At 38.6% G+C, this 20,526-nt stretch overlaps 1 protein-coding gene across 1 annotated transcript; it reads right to left on the reverse strand.

The window, feature by feature from the left end:
• Window positions 1-3,030: 3,030 nt before the first annotated feature.
• On the reverse strand, window positions 3,031-12,715 carry TMEM14A (transmembrane protein 14A). Its single transcript, XM_058177406.1, has 5 exons — window positions 12,634-12,715; window positions 9,237-9,322; window positions 6,545-6,646; window positions 5,181-5,268; window positions 3,031-3,727 (listed from the first exon to the last, which is right to left on the reverse strand). The coding sequence occupies exons 2-5, from the start codon at window positions 9,310-9,312 to the stop codon at window positions 3,688-3,690; spliced, it is 306 nt and encodes a 101-aa protein (XP_058033389.1). The 5' UTR covers window positions 9,313-9,322; window positions 12,634-12,715; the 3' UTR covers window positions 3,031-3,687.
• Window positions 12,716-20,526: the final 7,811 nt, after the last annotated feature.

A 20,526-nucleotide genomic window follows, 5' to 3' on the forward strand; every position in this document is an offset into this window, starting at 1 on the left:
TTCAAATTGCAAACTTTTGCTGATGTGAACAAACCAGTCTGCACCTGGGAGTTGGAAAGTGGACAAGTTTGTTTTGGCAAAACACATGTAGCACACTGGAAACCCATCCCCCTCCTGACCTCTGGGACCCTCTAAGGTGGAACTGCGGACAGATACAACACAGTTCTCACCCCACATAAATGGTAGCATTGCAGAAGAATTTGACTTGGGCAGCGGTGGTGGGGAAGACAGGAAAGGGCCAGTTTCTAGTATGCCACATACATTAAGAGCCATGATGGTACAGTGGTTAGAATGCAGTATTGCAGGCTGATTCAGCCTACTGCCAGGAGTTCGATCCTGAGTGGCTCAAAGCTGACTCAACATTGCATCCTTCTGAGCAGTAATGGGTTCCACTTACCTTCGCTACCAGTTCAGAACTGGGAGCGTGCACATGCGCAGAACCTTCTGCACATGTGCAGAATGTCCATGACGACGTCTGGGCAGGTGGGCGGAGCTTCCCGCCATTGCCACTACCAGTTCTCCTGAACTGGGGAAAACCCACCACTGCTTCTGAGGTCTATAAAATGAGGACCCAGGTTGTTGGGGGCAATATGCTGGCTCTGTAAACTGCTCGGAGAGTGCTGTAATGGAGTAGTATATAAGTCTTAGTGCTATTGCTATTACTATACATATGAGACATGCAAGAAACTGACTCACTCCCAGGTCTCCTACTCTTCCTCCATGCCCTCTCTGGCCACCACCCAAAGCCCCAGACTGCTACCCATGTGAGGCAAGATCTGTAATACACATATTTTTATGCTTGCTGGATTTGTGAACTAAATAGACTTACAAACAACCTCCTAGGACACAAGTAGGGTAATCTCTGTATTTGTTGGTATTCTTTGACCATTTGTCGCCTCTGTATATAGTTCACTAATTTATACTAATCACAGCAGGTGGCAGCATCTTTTTAATTTTTTTTTATTAATTACATTTCTTAGTGCTTAATACACATTGTGTCGTCTGGGTATTTAATTTGCTTAACAATGCATATTATGTTCTTAATCTCCACCTCTTTTTTCCAACCACTGATAAAATAGATTCCATGTTTGATAATATTCTGTATCTTCTTTTTGTTTTATTTTTAATGTCAGTTTGTCCATTTCTGCATACTCTAGTATCTTCTTATTTCTTTATGTTGTGGTGTTCATTTTTCCAGCATTGTGCAAATACAATCCTTGCTGCTGTCAAGATGTGCAATATTAAATACATACTTTTCTTATTAAGTTTATCTGATATTATACCTAATAAAAATAGTTCAGGTTTAAAATCTTCATGCTTTCCAATCATCTTTTCTAGGCATTTATGTATTTTTTTCCAAAAATTTTTTTGCTTTACCACAAGTCATATAATATGTGCCTGTTTTTTGTTTACATTTCCAACATTTGCTGGACATATTTTTAAACATTTTAGCTAACCTAGCCAGTGGTAAGTGCCATCTATAAAACATTTTATATACATTTTTTTAATACAAAGTTGTCATTGCTAATTTATAATTCCTTTCCCATAAATTTTGCCATTCCTCTAATTCTATATTATGACCAAAAACTTTTTCCTACTGTACTATTGTATATTTCACTTGTACATTCTCCATTTTTAAATTTAGTAAAAAGTTATAAATCTTGATTAATTTTTCATCCAAATTCAACAGTGTTTGATCAAAGAGTGTTTGCCCTTTATAAAAGCCATATTTTTTCATATCTAAATCATATTAGATTATATTTAATGTCCTGGTTTTCAAGCTCATTTCCATTTTCCCTTCAGAGTTCAAAATGTCTTCAGATGTCACAATTTTTTCAAACGTCACCAAATTTGGGTATGTAAAGGCTTCCGTCGTTGAGAGCCATTCTGGAATTTCTGAGTATATTTTGGGTTTTACCTTTTCCCATACCGATATTAGTGAGTTTCTTATGTAGTGATTTTGAAAGTATCTGTGAATTTTATTCTTCTTATACCATAGGAAGCTGTGCCATCCCAATTGTAGGTCATGTCCTTCTAAAAAAACAATCTCTTGTGTCTAAGAGTTATCCATTCTTTTAGCCACGTTTGGTAATATAAAAGCCAATCTGGTAATCCAATCCCATTTATGTTAGATTCTTGTAACATTTTCAGTTTTATTCTCGCTTTTTTTCCTTGCCAAATAAATGTCAAAGTAAATTTATTCAAGTCCTCAAAAAAAAAAAACACAAAAAAACACCCCCCAATTTTTATAGGTATTGTTTGAAACAGAAAAAGCAGTTTTGGTAAATTGGCAGCATCTTGGTAACTTTGGCTGATCTTGAAAAAAAAGCTTAAAACCAGCTAATATGGTTACAGTTTAAGATGGGAATCCACCAGGAAATATTAAGGTTCTCAGAGAGTCTGGGAAGTTAAAGAAAAATCCCTGAAAAGGCAATTGTGAACCCCTTCATCATTTAAGTGTTGCAAGAAAAGTACACGGATTTGTTCATATATTCACCTCACCTTGAAGGAGTCATTGTTCTTATTTAAGCTTAGATGTTGACCAAACTAATTTTGTTCTGTAATTTATGACATGTTCAAACCAATGTATGTATAATTAGTAGTTCCCTTAAACATAGCCTTGATCCACAAGTTAAGGTGGTCTAACGTCTTTGCTGGATGGTGAGCACTGATTTAAAATAAGTAGGTTGGTATCTACAAAAGTAAGTACATATATCTACACCAGCCATAATAGAAGGATTACCTGTAGTAGCTCCCTTGGCCATAGACACTATTTTGATAAAAACAGTTTAAAATAGATGAACTTCAACTGCTCCATTTTTGGGGATTCCTACTAAATAAATCTTTGCCTTGGTCAAATAATGAGAATAGAAGAATATATATATTATATTCTGTCCCACCCTATCTATAATTTAGCATTTTTTTCCAGTCAGTCATATTCAAATCACTTTAAGAAAGTCAACAATGACTTTCTTAAAGTGACAACTTTAAGAAAGTCACTTTACTGAAAGTCAACAATTTACAAGAGAGTTTGTATCCAAAATATTAAAGTGTTTTTATTTTTTATACGGTATTTGTTTGCATTTCAAGACATAAGCCATACCTGTTTTGGAGCAGATTTTTTAGCATTATAAGAAATTAATGCAGCATTAATATTTTAATGGAACGGAAATACAGTATTTATTTATTTATGAAACTCTATATGGCCACCCCAACTCACTCTCAGTGACTCTGGGTGGCTTACAAAGATAAAAATCAATATAAACCATATACATACATGTGGATTATTCCATATCTTAAGCTATGAAATTATTTTCATCCAGGATTGGGTATGACTTTATTAGATGCCACCATATATGACAAACCTGAGTTTTAAAAATCCTGTGGCTTCTATCCATTCCAGGGAGAATAAAGCATAAATTGAAACGTTATCCCACAAATTAAAATAATAATTAGAAGGCCAAGTTAGTCATTGGTCTGAAAAGGACATAAATCAACAAAATGTTAGTTAAAACATTAAAGAATGCAAGCCCACATACATAAGGAATGAATGTATTTCTGAATCCATGAGGAATAACACTGTCTTTATCCTAATCACAACAAAAATGGCTGACTTTTCATAAGGAACATCCGTAATTCAATGAGTACTTTGTCTAATAGTGTGGAAATCTGGAAGTGCCTCTTTTCTCATATGAGCCGGAAGACAAGTCTCACAACCATCACCAGGCTGTATTTTTAAAAAAAGTAAAGAAAATTAAGAAATGAGCGATCAGTTAAGACATGAGCAATTTTATATTTTTATATTTGCAGTTGTATACACAGAGAGAGAGAGAGAGACTGCTCTGAATGGAGAGCTTCAACAGGAACAGGGAATCTGTGAGAAATTTCATCCTCAAAAAATTTTTGGAAGTTGCACATGTCTGCTGCAGATATGCTTCAAAACAAGCCTCGCTACTTGGTGCAGTTCACATATGTTGGGCCTCAACCACTATAATCGAAGTTTGCATGGACTCTCCCTGGGAATGACAGTATCTGAAGTCTTTGATTTTGAATACCTAAAAGCAAATCCTCAACTCTTAAGGATAATGTTCTTATGTAAATAGTGCCTTTTGAAGTCAGGAGAATAGATTCCACAACCAACCAACCAACCAACCTCCCCCCTTCTCTTTCTACACCTACACACAGACACACACCCCTATTTCAGTATGACTGTAGAATCGTAAAATGTTCTAGAACTGTGGTAGTCAACCTGGTCCCTACTGCCCACTAGTGGGCGTTCCAGCTTTCACGGTGGGCGGTAGGGGTTTTGTCCAATACTGAAGACTTTCCTTTTTTTTAATTTAATTGATTTTTTTAAAAAAAATCATAGCATTATTTAAAAACATTTTCATTAGGTTTTCATAAAATTCCCTGTGACAATTTAAATTTCTGAAAATATACTATTTGTATCGCCCACGCATAAGTTTAGTTCACGTTACGTAAGTGAAACTAAATGGCGCTATAGTGCGACCGCAAACAAAAGAGCCTCGTCCCACCATAGCTCACGCATCTCCCCCACACCACCCAGCTGTAACAGACAAGCAGAGCTGGTAGCCGGCACCTCCCCCCCCCAAACCCAATCCACGAGCCACGAGAGGCATGCACAGATGGCAATACACTTTATAAATCACCATCAAGGTTGACTCAGCCTTCCACCCTTTATAAGGTAGGTAAAATGAGGACCCAGATTGTTGGGGGGGCAATAAGTTGACTTTGTAAAAAATATACAAATAGAATGAGACTATTGCCTTATACATTGTAAGCCGCCCTGAGTCTTCGGAGAAGGGCGGGGTATAAATGTAAACAAAAAAAAAAAAATTACTGTGGAACCGGTGGGCGGTTAGAAAATTTTACTACTAACAGAGATACAAAAGTGGGCAGTAGGTATAAAAAGGTTGACTACCCATGTTCTAGAATGTTAATTCAGAAATAGCATAATTAGAGCTGGATGACAAGTGTCCAGTCATCTATAAACTGATTCTATGTTAATCAGTCCCATTACCTACAGAAACTCTTGTACAGCATTTAAAATCACACATTGTGTACTCGTACACAAGTGTAATCACAAGGATGACCCACTGTAGTCATTGGGGGCTAGATAAATAAGCTTTGGATTGTGTCTTAAAGCAGAAACGGTTTACCTGAGACCTGCTATAATTCCAGCTGGGATTAGTTTCTTGGTCCTCTTAAACCTCACTCCCATTATAGTAGTAAGTATAAAAGCTGTGACTGCAGGCAAAAATACAGGATGTTTATTTTAGCAAATGTTATACTGTGCTTTAACTATATTTTCATAATTATTTATGGCAATAAATTAAAATTATTCCAAATTAAGTAGACAGCTATTGAAACAGAAAGAAATCACTCCAATGTCATAATATTCCAAAACAAAAAAAAGTAAGTTTTTTTCTACATCATCACCATCTTATAATTAGAAATCTTTATACTGAGGTCAAGACAAACTGTGTCTTTGTGCCTGTTCTGAACCTCTTATCTTGCCATCTCAGCAATAGTGATCTCTAGAGTTCTTTTTCCATAACTATTTTCCTAACTATATCTCATAACATTTCACTAGTGAAACAAGAAATAGCTCGTGTACCTTTCAAAGAATGTGTTTTGATTACATTAAAGCACCTTGTTGTGTGAGCCAGGCACGTTTTGGCCAAGTCATGTGCAAATTCGGACTTCAATTAAATGGTGCACAACCTAGTTTCCAACCTGGGAGCCTTTCAGAAATGTGGATCCATAAATTCCATCATCCCAGCTAATCTAGCCAATAACAAGGCTTGATGAGAATGATAAAGCATTTGTAATTCCATGTTTTACAAAGCTTGCTCCATCCAGGGGATGGGAAATTTCTCAATGTCCTAATACAAGCAGGCTTGCACAAGTAAGCCAATTATTATTTCTTCATCCTTAAGGAACATGAGTCAACCATCCTATCTCAATCTTACAGTTCAAAACTACATTTATTTATTTGTTTTCTTTTACACTGCCCATCTCACCACAGTGAGCGAATCTGGGCGGTTTACAACAACAAAATATAAATGGTTTATTAAAATCTATTTATATAATTTATATAGCTTTCCATCTCAATCAAGTGACTCTGGTATCAACACATGACTAAAAGCACAGTTAAAAACAGAATTAAGGACACGGTTAAAATGCGTAAGTTAAAAATGGAGATCAAAGTTAAAAAAAAAATTCAGAAGACTAACAAGTTAACAAGGCAGAGGGAGTGCTCTCAAGCCACAAGGTCTGCATCATGACTTCCCACACTAAATGCAATACCAATGCAATTTATAGATAGCAATAAGCTGTAAAATAAAATAATGTAAAATAAGGGTAAAAACCCCGTATGTTCTGATTTTACAATAGTGCATATGACAGCAACTAGTTTTCTGTCTCCGATTAGTCTGGTAACTCTAATATATAATGAAAGTACATTTAAAGCTCTTTCTGCAAAAGAGGCATACCCTCCCTTTTAAAGAAGTAGGATACTCACATAATGATATCTTTACATCTTTGGGATCGTGCGTTACCCAATATGCTCCATAACAAGCCAGCAAGCCAAACAAAAGTCCAGCAACCAATGACATTTTACTGCCTGTAATAAATTTAAAAAAAAGGTCTTAATGTACTCTTGAAGAATATGTACTTCTGTTTTGGAAAGACGTGTCTTTGATTTTTAGAACCTGAAAAATATATTTTAATTATTTGACATATTTCAACCCTATTCTTCTGCAGACAGATAATAAAGAACAAAAAGGGACAATAAATGATGCCAAGTGACTGAATTTGACAGAGACTCTTTTTCTGAAAAAGCTACACAAAAACAAGAGTTTCATTTCTTATACATGAATGGCTAGGACCCAAGAATAACATGGCATATGTAGAGGGGGTGGGGGGAGAGCAAGAGAGGGAAGGAGGGAGAGAGAGGGAGAGAGAGAGGCTTAGGTTCTTGAGATCTCAGGCTATGCCAATTGTTGCCAGTGCAACATTAGCAGCTATTTTGAACAATACTCCAATTTATTGAGGGGAAAAAAATTCCAGGGATGAAACTCAAAAGTGTGCAGTCTGAAGCTGAACAAGGGATAAATTCATTCGGAAGCTTCTGTGCCCTTGTATCCCAATCATTTTTTTCCTGCATTCTTTTGTTATACTACAGTGACTTTGAGAGTCCTGTATTCACAGGATACAGGAAGGTGGTTCAACAGGAGTGACTAATCTAAACTATTATTGACATTGGCAGAAATGGTGTATTGGGGTTTCCTGGGATTTTTAGGATCTGTTCTGAACCCATTAGTAACTCTGGGGTAGTTAAGTTGCAAAGTTAGCAACCACTCTATGTATACTAACTATCCTACTACAGGAGAGAAATGATTCCAAAGAGCATTGTGCGAATGCAGTTAGGGGATCATTAACTAGTAATGTATTTCTTAAGGTTCTTCAGAACAGTATCTGATCAGGAGGCTGTGTGGATTGTCCCCATTCTGTTTCAAAGTTCAACTATTCTTTGATATCTTGATAGGAATTCAAGCAGGATAATGTTAGATTTACAAAAGAATAGAACAGAATATTCTTTATTGGCAAGTGTAATTGGACACACAAGGAATTTGACTCCGGTGCAGACGCTCTCAGTGTATATATAAACAACAAAGTAATATAATCATAGGATACCAATAAGGTAAAGGTAAAGGTTCCCCTCGCATATACGTGCTAGTCGTTCCCGACTCTAGGGGGCGGTGCTCATCTCCGTTTCAAAGCCGAAGAGCCAGCGCTGTCCGAAGATGTCTCCGTGGTCATGTGGCCGGCATGACTCAACGCCAAAGGCACACGGAACGCTGTTACCTTCCCACCAAAGGTGGTCCCTATTTTTTCTACTTGCATTTTTACATGCTTTCGAAACTACTAGGTTGGCAGAAACTGGGACTAGTAACGGGAGCTCATCCCGTTACACGGCAGCACTAGGGATTCGAACCGCTGAGCTGCCAACCTTTCGATCGACAAGCTCAACGTCCTAGCCCCTGAGCCACCGTGTCCCTTAGGATACCAAAAGTAGAAGGTAAAAGGAAAGATGAGAAGGATAACAGTAATGCAGTCCTACTGCATGGGGAAATATCTTTAGATATAAAACAGTGCTGTGGGAATTAAGTGTTTAGCAGGGGTAGAGCATATGTGTACCATGCAGTCAATCCAACACGCACATGGCATTTCTGCAATCTAATATTGCGTGCCACGTGTTTCTCCCACCATGTCTTTCTGTTCCTTTCCAAATTTATTCCAATTCTGCTGATAGAGCCGCTCTGTCAGTGAGAGGAAGGAATTAGATACTATTAGTTTTCAATGGGAAAAATAACGCAGTTGCACCAAGAACATATTTAAATATGATGAATTGTATATTTTGGGAAGGGGAAAGTTTTAGAAAGCAATGTTCAGTACATTTTTCTGTTTTGCAGAGACAAAAAGAGAAAAAAGAATCTACCTCTCCTTGCCTGGTCTTTAACATTCCAGAAACAGATCTCTGAAACAATGTTTTATTCCCCCAAATCCTCCTCCTTTCAGGGAGGAAGATGGCTCACTCATCAACTGCCAAAATTCCCACACGCCAGCCCTACCTTGCCAGCAAGCTTCCAAGTTATTCTCTTGTTCTCCCCTTACTGGTCACCACCATTAAGAGATTTCAACTTTCAATTGGTTCCAAAGAAGCCAATGGCGGCTCACCTGTTGGGCCTAGCTACCAGTCAATTTGGAGCAGGGGCCAGAAGTAGGCGGGAACGAGACAGAGAGCACTCGTTCTCCCTTGTGTCACTCAGCCTACAGGTTACTGGGAAATGTAGTTAGAAGGCATGGTGCCACTGAAGCAGCCAGCACTTCGGCAAATTTCAATCCCATGGGAACACACAGGTTCCCAATTTTTAACGTATTCTGTAAACGAGCCCATTTGAGATACATTGATTAAAAAATTGTTGCTCTATGATGAAGGTTAGAGAGTATCAAATAGACAAAAGAGGTTTAGTGGTATATAGATTTACTTTGATCTATCTTAATATCTTAATCATTTTACACATATTCCTCTTCTGAGCTGTAACGTATCGCAAAATAACGGGTAACTTAATAAAAATATTTGAAAAAATACAGAAGAAACAGCAGAAAACAATTACATCATTTTCTCCATCATACAAGTCCGCTGTTACCTTTGCGAATATATCCTATGATACCGCCAAGAGCCACGACCAGCCCATAACCAAAGCCAATCCAATCCACACTCATGGTGAAAAGTCTGGAGAACAAAACAGAATAGCAAAATGAATGTGCTAAAACTATATTTAAGAGGACGGAGGAGGAGATGATTGGGTCATAGCAAAAAGCAACCTGTAATTAACCATGGCTATCTCAGAAAGGTCAGAACAAATACATTTAGTATTTCCCAAGGCTAGTTGGATTATTTTTTAAAAAAAATAGCAAGAAAAAGGTGATGGGAATTCACACTGTTACCAACAAAACAATGTGAATGTGGCAATGTAGTTACCAGGAATTAAACTTAACAGGAGGGAAGCCAGAGAAAGATTTTAGGAATGCCCTAACAATCATCCAGCAATAAAAGTGAAACCAGATCTTCTGAGAAAAACCGACCAGAATTGTGGGAGGTATTAATTAACTCACTGGTTTGCGTAAGGATTAGAGGACTGTAAATAGTTAGCCTTACCCTGGGCCCAATTTTGCAATGAAAGATGGGACAATCCTTTCCTGGCTTAATGCCATCTCACGTGTTGTGGCTAAACATGCGAAGCTCTCATACCACTGGCCCTCCCAAGCATTCCTTTTTATACCAGACACATCCAACCTTTTGGCTTGCCTGGACCCCATTGAGTGAAGAGGAATTGTCTTGGGTCTCATATAAAATATAATGTTCACAATAATAAACTTCCTTTATTTGGGTGTGGCTATGTATCTTGTGAGGTTGCATGCGGCCCATGAATTGGACATGCCTGCTTTATACCCAAAGGACACTGAATATTCCTGCTGCACTTTGGGAGTGCATTCAGCCTAGGTCCAAGCAAAAATTTATTTGATGCCCAAAGAGTTCCATAGACTTCTTTTGCTCTTTTGGACTTAGTTACTCAGGGCTTATTCCAAATTCCATGTGATTATGTCACAAAGCTGTTGTTGTTGTTAATTGCAAAGTCATGTCCGACCCATTGGACCCCATGGATTCCTCCAGGCATTCCTATCCTCTACCATCCTTTGGAGTCCATTTAAGCTCACGCCTACTGCTTCAGTGACTCCATCCAGCCACCTTATTCTCTGCCGTCCCCTTCTTCTTTTGCCCTCAATCTTGCTCAGCATTAGGCTCTTCTCCAGTGAGTCCTTCCTTCTCATTAGGTGACCAAAGTATTTCAGTTTCATCTTCAGGATCTGGCCTTCTAAAGAGCAGTCAGGGTTGATCTCCTCTAAGACTGACTTGTTTGTTCGCCCTGCAGTCCAAGGGACTCGCAGGAGTCTTCTCCAGCACCAGAATTCAAAGGCCTCAATTCTTTGGGGCTCAGCCTTCCTTATGGTCCAACTTTCACAGCCATACATTGCAACTGGGAAAACCATAGGCTTGACTATACACCCTTTTGTTGGTGATGTCTCTGCTTTTTAGTATGCTGTCTAGATTTGCCATAGCTTTCCTCCCCAGGAGCAAGCGTCTTTTAAGCTGGTGTTAGCAAGATTGAATCCAGTATCTGGATACCTATTTGGGATCAAACTGATCTTCTTCCTGGTAGGTCTAATTTCCTAGGTTCTTTCTGATGACTTATTACTTCTCTTGGACCAAGGCAATACATATACAATTGGATCCTTTGGGCTTCTCCATATCATTTTGTAAGCTGTCTGAATCACTTCAGTAGTGAGATGGGCAGCATATACATTTTATAAATTAAGTTAAATGCACATGTAATTGTAGTACACTACAATTAAGGAATGATGTAAGGGTATTGATAGTTAAATAGACATGGCATCCCTTCCTCAAGCTAAGTAATCCTTTTCCCTTTGCCATCTCTTTGTTAACTTTCTTTTCCCTTGGATTTTTGCATATCTGACTCCAAGCCTTGGAATATAAAGAATGCTGGTAGTCTTATACAAACTGATGCAAGTTTCCACTGTTACATAATGGGAGTGGCCATAGTACATTCCTCTGCCCTTTGCTACCTATGGCAAAATCAATGAACATTCTTCAGAGATGGGGTTGTCAAACTCCTTTCAGAGGTCCCAGGAACACTGATTTTCAATGCCAACACCGGAGATGACAAGACCTTCCCTGTTAAGGTGTAGTGAACAGGTGACACTGCAATAAACCAGGTGGTTAAATGAGGTTTGGCTGCCCTATTTTATTTCCCACAGCATTTACTGCATGCCTAATCCCAATAGCTTCAGTGGATATTCATCACTTGGACACTCAATGTGCTGTACAAACTCAAGTCAATTATTGTTTATCCAAAAAACCAAGGTTGAATCTTGACTTACTAATTACAAGTTAAGCCCAAATACCCTACTTTCCGGATATTTGCCATTTTTGTACTGGACACCAATTAGACACCTCATATTTCAGGCAACTATATGAAACTGATATACACATGTACTGATTGCTTCTTCTACTGTATGGTTTTGTCTTTGGGGAGTATCCTTGAGGTGAACTAGGTAGCCTCTTTCATGAGGGCTGGATCCTTTTCTTAGAAATGCAGTTGGATCATTTCTATGGAGCCTCCAAACCCTTATACACAGGCAACACTTATTGATGACATTCCCAAAGATCAGGAATGTGGTTTCGGGAGATCTACCAACCAACAGGAACCAGAAAGATCAATTGTATGCAGTGCAATGCATGCCCAAATAATAGTTAACCAGTTATAAAGTTAACAATAGGTGTGTACACACACGGGGACACACATAAAAGATATAATAATGTGTGTACACTCACCTACATATGCATATAAAACAAACTGACACAGCCACCCAACACATAAATGTTTTATACCTGTGTTTTTATGTATGCGTATAGGCACGCCTATGTACATACATACACATAAAACTAATTTAGAGAGCCACCCAACTGGTGGCTTACACGTTTGGGTCTGTGCTTATGCATGCAAGTGTGGATACATACGTATGTATCACAGACATACATACACTGACAAATTTATATAGCCGCCTACTTCCCACCCAGAAAGTCCGTCGATCTTGTTGACTGAATGCATGCAATTGACTCCCACCCCCCTGGCTTCCAGGCACGCTCGAAGCTTCAAGGCAAGGCAAGACTACAAAACCCATGCTTAGTTTTTACACGGCAGCGGGCAAACCAGCGGCTACATTCCCAGCTCTCGGGATCGTCCCGCATGCGCCGAGCAAGCGGGGATTTCCCTTTCCCCCCACCCCACCCCCTGTCACTCTAGGCCGGGCGTTAATGCGGCAAGGAAGGAGGCGACCAACTCTGGCAACAGCGGCCGCCGCCGCCTCCCTGGGCTGAGCACTGAGGCTGCATTCCCCCCTCCGCCCAGAGAAGGGCTTCCGGACTGCACCCCCCTCCTCCTCCACTGTCCCTCCGCATACCTTCGGCTCCGAGACGGGCGTAGGGGGAGGCCGCCCCTCTCGCTTTAAAACCCTCCTCCGAAGCCGTCCCTCTCTCCCACCCACGGGGCGAGTCTCGCGGGTGCCCCCTGCCGGCCAGCGGGAAGCGACGCTTTCCTTTCCCCCAAGACCGGGCGCCTTTGCTTTTCTTCTCCTCTGGCCTAGGTTTTTTTTTTGTTTTTTTTGTTTTTTTTAAACTCCGGGTTAAAGGCTGGCCCGGTTAGCATAGAGTGAGCCCGCCACCCCGTGGGAGAATGAAGCTAAGATCACTTGGACAAGGCTATAAAAGCAAGGGCCGGAGAACTATGCCCAATTTTTACGACCTGTGGGCTTCAAAGAATTCCTGTGGCCAGGAATTCTGGGAGTTGAAGTCCGCAGGTCGTAAAGGGGCCATAGTTGCCCAGCTCCTCCTATAATAAACGGAAAGGATTCTGCCCCCCCACCCCCGCCTTAAAACTGAAATCTTATTTATTTTGTTTTATTTATTTATTTTGTCACAACAGTATATGTAAGTATCATAGAAAAAGATTATATAGTATATAAACATATATATGAGTAAATATTAGGAGGTATAAGCATATATATATATATAGGAAGAAGAAAAGAAAAACAATAGGACAGGAATGGTAGGCACGTTTGTGCACTTATGCACACCCCTTATGGTCCTCTTAGGAATGGGGTGAGGTCAATAGTAGAAAGCTTTTGGATAAAGCTTTTAGGATTATGGGAAGAGACCACAGAGTCAGGTAAAGTATTCCAGGCACTGATGATTCTGTTAAGAAGTCATATTTTCTGCAATCTAGATTAAAGCGGTTGACATTAAGTTTAAATCTATTGGTTGCTCTTGTATTATTGCAATTAAAGCTGAAGTAGTCTTTAACAGGAAGGACATTACAATAGATGATTCTGTGAGTTAAGCTTAGGTCTTGTCGAAGGCGATGGAGTTCCAAGTTTTCTAAGCCTAGGATTTCAAGTCTGGTGGGATAAGGTATTTTGTTGTTTTCAGAGGAATGGAGAACCCTTCTTGTAAAATATTTCTAGACATGTTCAATTGTATTGATGTCACAGATATGGTGAGGGTTCCAGACAGGCGAGCTGTATTCTAGAACTGATCTAGCAAATGTTTTATATGCTCTGGTTAGTAGTGTAGTGTTTTTAGAAAAGAAGCTACGCAAGATTAGGTTTACAACTCTTAGAGCCTTTTTTGCTATGTAGTTGCAGTGGGCTTTGGCATTTAGATCATTTGACATGAAAACTCCAAGGTCTTTAACCGGATGGGGGTCATCTGTAAGGTAATGTCCATCAAGTATGTACTTAGTGTTTGGGTTCTTTTTTCCTAAATGTAAGACTGAGCATTTGCTGGTTGAGATTTGGAGTTGCCAAGTTTTAGACCAAGTAGTTAGATGATCAAGGTCTTTTTGAATGATAGATGTATTGTCTGTGGTGTTAAATAGTTTGATATCGTCAGCAAAGAGAACACAATTACTTGAGATATGGTCACAAAGATCATTAATGTATAGTATGAAGAGTGTTGGTCCAAGGACGCTGCCTTGAGGAACGCCACTCTTGACAGGAACAGGATTTGATAGAGCATTGTCAATTTTGACCACTTGTTGTCTGTTAGACAGAAAAGCAGATATCCATTTGTGAAGGGGTCTTGAAATGCCATAGGATTTTAGTTTTAGGAGAAGTTTATCGTGTACTACTGAGTCAAAAGCTTTGTAGAAGTCTATGTAGATTTCATCTGTTGTTTTGCCTTGATCAAGATTTGCAGTCCATATGTTTTGACAGTGGAGAAGTTGTAAGTTGCATGATAATTTTTTCCTGAAACCAAATCTCCTCGGAGATTGTTGATGTGTCTTGGGTGCCTATGGAAATAGCTTTTTGTTGCCTCCACCCCCACCCCCCATTACTCTTTTTACTTCCCAAGTGTGATCTGCTGCACTTAAATTCAAGGCTGCCTATACTGAACGCATTGGTTTGAATGCAGGACGGCCAAAAGTGCAGGGAATGGGTTTGTACACATAATATTTTGAACATCCCAAGAGAAGAATAGCTAGGAAACAGTCTCTGAAACTACCCCTGGTGTTTTAAAATCTAGTAAGAGCCTTTTTACGGCTATTCTCAGAAGAGCAGGGGAGAAGAAAGAGTAGAATAGAATAGAATAGAATAGAATAGAATAGAATAGAATAGAATAGAATAGAATAGAATTTTTTATTGGCCAAGTGTGATTGGACACACAAGGAATTTGTCTTGGTGCATATGCTGTCAGTGTACATAAAAGGAAGATAGGGTCATCAAGAATCATAAGGTACAACACTTATTGATAGTCATAGGGTACAAATAAGCAATCAGGAAACAATAAAGAGTGGATTGTGGAGGATTCTGTGGAAGATGGAAATGAACCATGGAGGATTCCTGAAGCATTGGAAATGATGCTACAGGAATCAATCCTACATGATCTCAGAACCTGGGCAAGGTCAAAAGACCTGGCCCTCTTCCCGCAGGAAGAAAATAAAGTGAAAAATGTTGAGCTCTTTGATTTCACAAATGGCATTCTGAAGAATTTGTGTGTGTGTGTGTCATTGAAAGAAAGAAATTGGGGTGGGGGGAGATTAGTTTTGGACTGCTGGAGATGAACGTCATTTATTTGGATTTTGTGATAGCGGAGCATTCTGGAAGTATCCATTCACTCATGGTGTAAAGGCCTTTTATGATCAAATACAGGAATAGACCTTAAGCTTCCAAATTAAACTCTTATTAGTAGTAGATAGTTCTAGTATATCTTGGTTCTCCCAAGGTTGCAGTTGTTGGAAGAAATATCCATCTGGTTCAGTTCCAAGCTGGGGGAAAGACACTGGAAACATGGAGGCTGATTGGAAAGATAGTTTAATGATGAACAGAACCACCAGCATTTATGGTTCTGATGCAGCTGACAAATGGAATTGAGAGTGGGTGGGTCTTGTACCTTCTTCAGGCTTTGCATTTGAGCTTCCTGTTCCTGTGCTTTGGTATTCTTTTTTTAAAAACATATTTTATTAGTTTTGAAACAAATAAAAAACAAAAATATAAATACAAAAAAATTTTTTTGTGCAGAACTATGACCATTTACACAACATATCACTGTGAAGTTATTATACTCTATACATTTTACTTCATCAAATTCTATTATATATAGTACAAATGGATTGAAAACAGAAAAATAAAACAGACTCAGTGCTTTAGTATTCTGTTGGCTGTTGTCAGATTCCTATGGGGTCATGCAGGCGTTATGTAGGGGTCATAGCTGACTCTATAGGCAAAAGAGGAAATGCAAATCCTAGTTGCTTGTCTGAGCTAATCTGGTCAACCTATGGCTTAATGGCTTTCGTCCTGTGTTGGATTTTGGGTGAGAGGCTGCTTCTAATCCTATCACTCTGCTTTTGTTAGCTGTCAAACTTTGCTGCAAGCAGTTTTGAAATATCTTATCTTGTATGGATTTCTGCCTGCAGTATTTGCTTTGCTTATGAATAGAGCCATTTAGATAGTTGGCTTCTTCTTTCAATAAGCCCTTCATCTCTTAAGTGCTGACATCTGCTGTGGGTTATCAAGAAAAAGTGGAGGCTGCTTCCTGCCTTTAAGAGCTTGTTTCTCCATTTCGCCTTTAGGGAAATATAATATTTTGCCTTTTTAATATTTCCCAAAATATTTCATTCTTCTGGGAGTGGGGGACTTCCCACACTATGATTTGGGGCCAGGAATAGAAGCATGTTTTTGGCAGAAAGAGGTAACCCACCTTAACTGCTTCTTTTTAGCAACCCAGCTGAAGCCATTAGCACTCTGTTGAATAAATATTTTCTGAGAATGTTCTCTATTTTTGGTTTTGGTGTGTGATAATTCCTTTGGTTTGAACATGTCCCTAGAAGTTGATTTTTTTATATTAAAAAAACCTTACAATTTTATTTCTCTTGTTAAAATTATGATAGGATTGTGTATTTATGGTTTGTAATTTGTGATTAAATTATGTACATTACTATATGTAATCTTCTAAATTATTTGGAGATTGTTGCTCTGGAATAATGATTATGACAGAAAATGAAAAAAAAGATAACAATTAAAAAAACCCCCAAGCAACCAGACCTTAAACTAAACAGAATACAGAATATTTGGGCTTCATCTTTTAAGAAACAATTATAATATATTCCTCCTTCATCAAACTCAACACTTAATGTAATATTTACAATACCATACTTTCCTGTTCCAAATACTACATATGTTTAGCCCTTTTAACCTGTTTTCTCATTTATTTTTACTGAGAGCCACTCAAAGTTGTCTTAAAGAGGGCCAGCTATATAAATGTACTAAATAAATAAAATAAAATTTTATTTGCAAACCTTCACAGCACAGCTGCCCAAATACTGAAATCCTCCAGCATTGGAAACCAATGGACCTGTTGAAAATTGCTTTTTAAAAAACCAATTCTTTCTCATCGTTTCTCATCACCCTCCAATCAGCATTTGTTTTGAGCTAAAAAGATATTCATTTCTGCTGTAGTGCAAGTTAATCCCCTTCACCTTGCCCTTGCCATGAGATAATACAGTTATTTTGGATGAATTTGACTGAGATAAGCTGCTTGTTAAATGGGAGTTCAGAAACATTCTTAGGAGAAGTAGATCTGTGGCATATTATCCTATTATTTTTTTAAAATCAGGTTTAATCAACTGTATCACCTCTCCATAGCCGTGGTGGCGCAATGGTTAGAATGCAGTACTGCAGGCTAATTCTGCAGACTGCTAGCAGTTTGATTCTGATTGGCTCAAGGTTGATGCGATCTTCCATCCTTCTGAGGTTGGTAAAATGAGGACCCAGATTGTTGGGGGAAATATGCTGACTCTGTAAACCGCTTAGAGAGGGCTGTAAAGCACTGTGAAGCGGTATACAAATCTAAGTGCTATTGCTATTAAGGTATTGGTTTCCAAACTTTTTCACAAAGTTTATTTATGTTAATGAATGCATTTGACGCCACATCTTTTTGGTTTTAGTTCTGCAGCAGGCCTACCAGAGCTGGTTCTATGCCTTCCCATGCTCCAGGAATGGATAATATTTGCATTTGAATTGGCAGGGTGAGGTTCCTTACATTTTCTCTGTGGAGGGTGATGATGGGACCTGTGCTTGGAGGGAGAAAAGCAAAAGCAAAGCCAGAGGCTCTACAGCAGGGGTGTCCAAACTTGGTCCCTTTAAGACTTTTGGACTTCAACTCCCAGAGTTCCTCAGCCAGCTTTGCTGGCTGAGGGACTCTGGGAGTTGAAGTCCAAAAGTCTTAAAGGGACCAAGTTTGGACACCCCTGCTCTACAGGGTGTCCATTTGTTCTACTGGGTAAAAGAAAAGAAAAAGCAAACAGTGCAATATGAGCCAATCAACTTTACCACAGAGCTACTTCTGTCCCATGGAACCTTTTAATGCATTAGCTATATTCTCAGCTTCAGAATCTACACTTAAAAAAAGAATCAGAATTAGAATGGCATTTTCAGTGCCAAAGCTAATAGTCAGAGTTCCATTATAAACTCAAATTTGAGGTTATATTTATTTGAAATGGTTATTTCTGAGAAGAACAACTACAGAATGAGTCCCAGTTCTACATTCTACATTCTTTAGTAAAATGGGCTTTCACTCTCTGAAGTAATTTCTTAGAATACACCCATGTGTCCCATGCACACTTACATGCGTGTGTAATGTATATGGTATATATCCCAACATGATTGCACTTAGTAAAAAATATACAATATATATCGGTATGCATATTATATATGTATGTGTGTGTGTGTGTTCGCGCTTGTGTATAATACTCGTCTCAAATGTTACACATTTTTCAACAGTAATTTTTCTTTTTACTTGACCCTGGCATCTGTCTCAGGAGAAGAGGCTGCTTTGCTTGCCAGCCTAAACTCAGTCAAGTATGATCTAATTCTGTTTCACCTGCTGCCCCCACCTTTGTTTAATAACCCTACTATTGGGATCTCTAAAATTGAGGCCAGCCTGGTAACCATTCACCTGTCTACTCTGAGCATCACATTTTTCAGATTAAGCATAATAAATATTCCAGAAAAATTCTGCTGGACTGTTTTCTTTCTTAGGACTATCATCTTGGATTTAAAAAAAAAAAATCTGTAAGACCACCAGATGGCTGAAAAAAATGCTGTTGTCCAGTGGAAGTCTAGTCATGGAAAGTTCATCTTTTTGAGAGGTTTTTTGATTTCCATTTCAAGGCAAGAGCCCAAAAGAGTTTTCCCCACCACTCTCATCTAAAATCAACTGCAGGCATCAAATTTGGAGGGAAGTTTACTGTGGCAACTGATATCAGTGTTTAAAAGGCGCCTATGGAAATGCAATAGGAAAGGGGTCTCATTTTCAAATTGTATTTTGGAACATATATGACAACAATGTGGTCACCTAACAATTAAATCTACTTTACCCTTAATCAAATGACTTTGAGATTATGGCATTCTCTTTTTTTAAGAAGCCAAAAATGCATTAGCACTAATATTTATTTCAGACAATTTTCAGTACATTTTAACATATCTTATAAATAGACTGTATTTTTTTCATCACTTGGCTGGCCTATGAGCTTTATAAATATTATTTTTGTAATTTCAGAAGAAAAAAATTGGATATTTGTTACATATTTCTCTAAATCAGGATTTGACCTTTTTAAAATAAATACGTTCAGTTAACAGGAAAGGACTTTAATTGTTTTTTAATATTATATAGACTGAGTTTTAAAGGACAAATGACATTTAAATTCCAATATTCCTTTTCAACCTTCTGTAAATTTTCTAATATTATTCAAGAATAAGAACACACACCCCATGCCCATAACATGGTTGGTTTTCACCTTTAAAGCGCTCCATGGCACAGGACTGGGTTACTTACGGGACTGCCTACTGCCACCTATAGCCTCCCATCGGCCTATGTGCTCCCATAGGGAGGGCCTCCTCAGGGTGCCGTCAGTCAAACAATGTCGACTGGTGGCCCCCAGGGGGAGGGTCTTCTCTGTGGGGGCTCCTGCCCTTTGGAATGAGTTGCCTCCAGGGTTGCGTCAACTCCCCGACCTCCAGTCTTTTAAACGCGAGCTCAAGACCTTTTTATTTCACCGTGCGGGGCTAGCCTGATGTAATTTTTAAGTGGGGGTTTTATGATGTTTATCTTATTTTTAATTCTATTTGGCCATTTTATAATTAGTTTTAATATATTTTTAACTTTTGTTTATGTTTTATGTTGTTTTATTGGCTGTAAACCACCCTGAGTCCTTCGGGAGAAGGGCGGTATAAAAATTGAATGAATGAATGAATGAATAAATGAATAAATAAATAAATAAATACCGTATATACTCGAGTATAAGCCGAGTTTTTCAGCACATTTTTTGTGCTGAAAAGCTTATACTGAGTCTCATCGATGTACTTTTAAAAGATACTGTATTTTTGATACATGTCCAGCAGGGGGCGCTGCATAATAAAAATGAGCGCCGAACATTTTGCACTTTTGCACTTTTATTGTTTTTCGTTCAAATAAATATTCATGTTATTTTACTTGGCTCTATCTTTATTTTTTACATTGACCAGTAGCTGCCTCATTTCCCACCCTAGGCTTATACTCGAGTCAATAGTTTTTCCCAGTTTTTTGTGGTAAAATTAGGTACCTCGGCTTATATTCGGGTTGGCTTATACTCGAGTATATACGGTAAATAAATAAATAAATAATAACAGCACTTACATGCATATTGCACATCCTTTGTTGAATGTGGAATTGTTCTATCCATAAGCCGGTATTTGTATGTATTTGGGAGAACTGGAGGAGCCCCGTTAATTCCCAAAATGTCAGAAGAGCTGAGACAAGAA

The sequence above is a fragment of the Ahaetulla prasina genome, chromosome 1, assembly GCF_028640845.1.
Source record: "Ahaetulla prasina isolate Xishuangbanna chromosome 1, ASM2864084v1, whole genome shotgun sequence".
In the NCBI taxonomy this organism is placed as follows: Eukaryota; Metazoa; Chordata; class Lepidosauria; order Squamata; family Colubridae; genus Ahaetulla; species Ahaetulla prasina.